We start from the raw sequence: 2531 nt of genomic DNA on the forward strand, positions 1-2531 counted from the left end.
TAAATTTATTTATATTGTATAATTATTTAAAAATAAATTACTATTAATAATAAAATTTATAGTCTTTTAAGTAAAATGTTGCGTTGTGATGATGTTGAGCAAAACAACTATATTTATAAAAAGATAGTGTTTAAAAGATAATTAATATTTTATTAATAATAAAACTTAAGTTTTTGTTGATTTTCAAATTATTTAGTACATATCTTTTTTATGAAATTGAATAGATTGTTTTTTGAGAAATATTATGTTCATGATTCTGTTTACTCTCAATTTCAATAATAAGCAACAGTTTCACATAAAATTTAAATAATATTATAATATTTTAAATTTATAAATTAAAATTAAACTATGATCTCGTAAGTATCAATATTCTTTTTAAAGTTAATTTCCATATTGTTATTGCATGGAGTAGATGTCTTGTTGTTGGATACATTGTTTTTGATGAATTGTTGTATTATGGTGATCTTTACAATAGGTTTTCAATTATAATAACTAGTTTTATGCAAACATGTATACATTTTGAGATTTATAACATAAGATTAAGTTGAGAAAATATATGAACTATAAGATTAAATTAATTTTTATTTCAATTAAAGTACATGATAGAATCTATATAAACTCATTCCAATCATATGAAATTCACACATTTTTATTTTCATTTCTTTTGGCACTGAGCTTCACATATATTCATTTCTCTTGCATTTTCATTTACCATTTTCTTCAGAATGGCAAAATCAGTATTGCTTGTTTTGATGATGTTGATAGCATTCTATACAAGTTCATGTTTAGCCATACCCTGTGGAATTCTGAGTGTGGATCTGCTGCCATGTTTACCTTATTTGAGAGGGCGAGGAGGGCGTCCATCTTCTCTGTGTTGCAATGAAGTTAGGAACTTGAATGCAGCAATCAGAGGGAGAGAAGCAAGGCAAAGCGCATGCACTTGTATTTTGCAGCAGGGCAGATTTTATGGTATCAATTGGAACAATGCCAGACTTCTTCCTAAGTTTTGCAAAGTCAATCTTCCCGTTCCTGTTTCCCCCAACACAGATTGCTCACGGTAATTACAAATTATTTTTTATGTTTTTATTGCAATATTTTCAAATTTTTTAGATAGTTTTTTCCATAGATATAGATGAATTTGTGAGATTTTAGGTTTTGTTTATAAAATTCTAATTTTCTTTAGTGCTTTTGGTTTGTTTTTATTTTGCAGCGTTTCTTAAAGCTTTGTGGGTAAAAGATTTTTCCAGCAATAAAGGTCTTCGCATAAGGACCATTCAATGACATGTTTTTGTTTTTATTTGTAAAACAAGAGTTTTTATAGGAGTTGAGAAAATAGAACTAAGAATAAAGTTTTAGAAAATGTTTCAATTAGTATAAGCTATTGTAATCGTTTTAAAAATTAATGGTAATCATATTTTTGTTATTATGTTTTATATCAGTAAATAATTTTTATTATATTTATAGAATTTATAATTTTATTTTCTTTCTACATATAAATGATTTGGATTTTAGATTAACCCTGTTTTATTAGTATTTGTCTAAAGGCTACATACTATTGTAATTGTAATAAGTTTATGTTAATTCATTATTAAAAAAAATTATTTCCACCAATTAATTTAATAAATAAATATTTCACTATATTATAAATAAAATAATATCTATAAATATACAATTTCAAAATTTTAATATTTAAGTAAAATTATTTTATAAAATGTAATATTTTATAAAACTTATATATATATATATATATATATATATACACTGGCCATTACATGGCACTTATTTAATTTGATATAAATGATATGTATGGAATTATCTCACAATACAAGGTACAATAATAAAATAATAATTTTATTTATAAAAAATGTACAATAATATTTAAATAAAATTTGTATACATGTAATAACAGACAAGTGAATGCTAGATCAACTGTGTATCATATCTTTGCAGGAATTGGTGTCTTTTAAAAGAAAAAATTATGAATTGAGATCTAGTAACCAGCGTTCTATATAATGGATTATAATATCTTCTTTGTTGCATGTACTTATAAACTGAAGTTATCATCAATTCTGATTGTTTTTTCATAAATGAACAAAAATGCTTGTCTTGTATAATTCCATAATGGTGAATATATGTTCCCCATTAAGAAGGCGGCATTTGGAATATAAACTTCAAATTATAAATGTTATCATTTTTGTTCTTGTAATCTTGATCATATATTTCTTTAGGCTGTGCATTTTTCTTTTAATTTATTCTAAGCAGTAATTAACACCTAAGGTAGAAAGGTGAATAATAAGCAATATCTTTATTTTCTTGTGGTTTCAATTAGAAGAATCAGAATAATTTGTTATTAGTTCCCTAAATGCATGTTTTCGTACATCACGTATGTGGATTTTTGTGCCAATAATAAACATTCGTATTCAATCTCAAATCATTCCATAGCTGGACTAGAGTTCATTTGCTTTTCAAACAAACTAATAGTTATTCAATGTGAATCTTACTGTAAAGTGTCCCTTGGACATATCTTTTGT

At 24.6% G+C, this 2531-nt stretch overlaps 1 protein-coding gene across 1 annotated transcript; it reads left to right on the forward strand.

Annotated features, from left to right (window-relative positions):
• Positions 1-691: 691 nt before the first annotated feature.
• On the forward strand, positions 692-1323 carry LOC149553445 (non-specific lipid-transfer protein 1-like). The gene is made up of 2 exons (XM_089789899.1): positions 692-1057; positions 1211-1323. The coding sequence occupies exons 1-2, from the start codon at positions 726-728 to the stop codon at positions 1218-1220; spliced, it is 342 nt and encodes a 113-aa protein (XP_089646025.1). The 5' UTR covers positions 692-725; the 3' UTR covers positions 1221-1323.
• The last annotated feature ends 1208 nt before the right edge of the window (positions 1324-2531 follow it).

This window comes from Cupressus sempervirens, chromosome 6 (assembly GCF_028749045.1).
Source record: "Cupressus sempervirens isolate cs-2001-9-10 chromosome 6, ASM2874904v1, whole genome shotgun sequence".
NCBI lineage: Eukaryota > Viridiplantae > Streptophyta > Pinopsida > Cupressales > Cupressaceae > Cupressus > Cupressus sempervirens.

Coding starts and splice junctions, on each gene's coding strand:
- LOC149553445 (XM_089789899.1), top strand. CDS start 726: ATGGCAAAATCAGTATTGCTTGTTTTGATGATGTTGATAGCATTCTAT.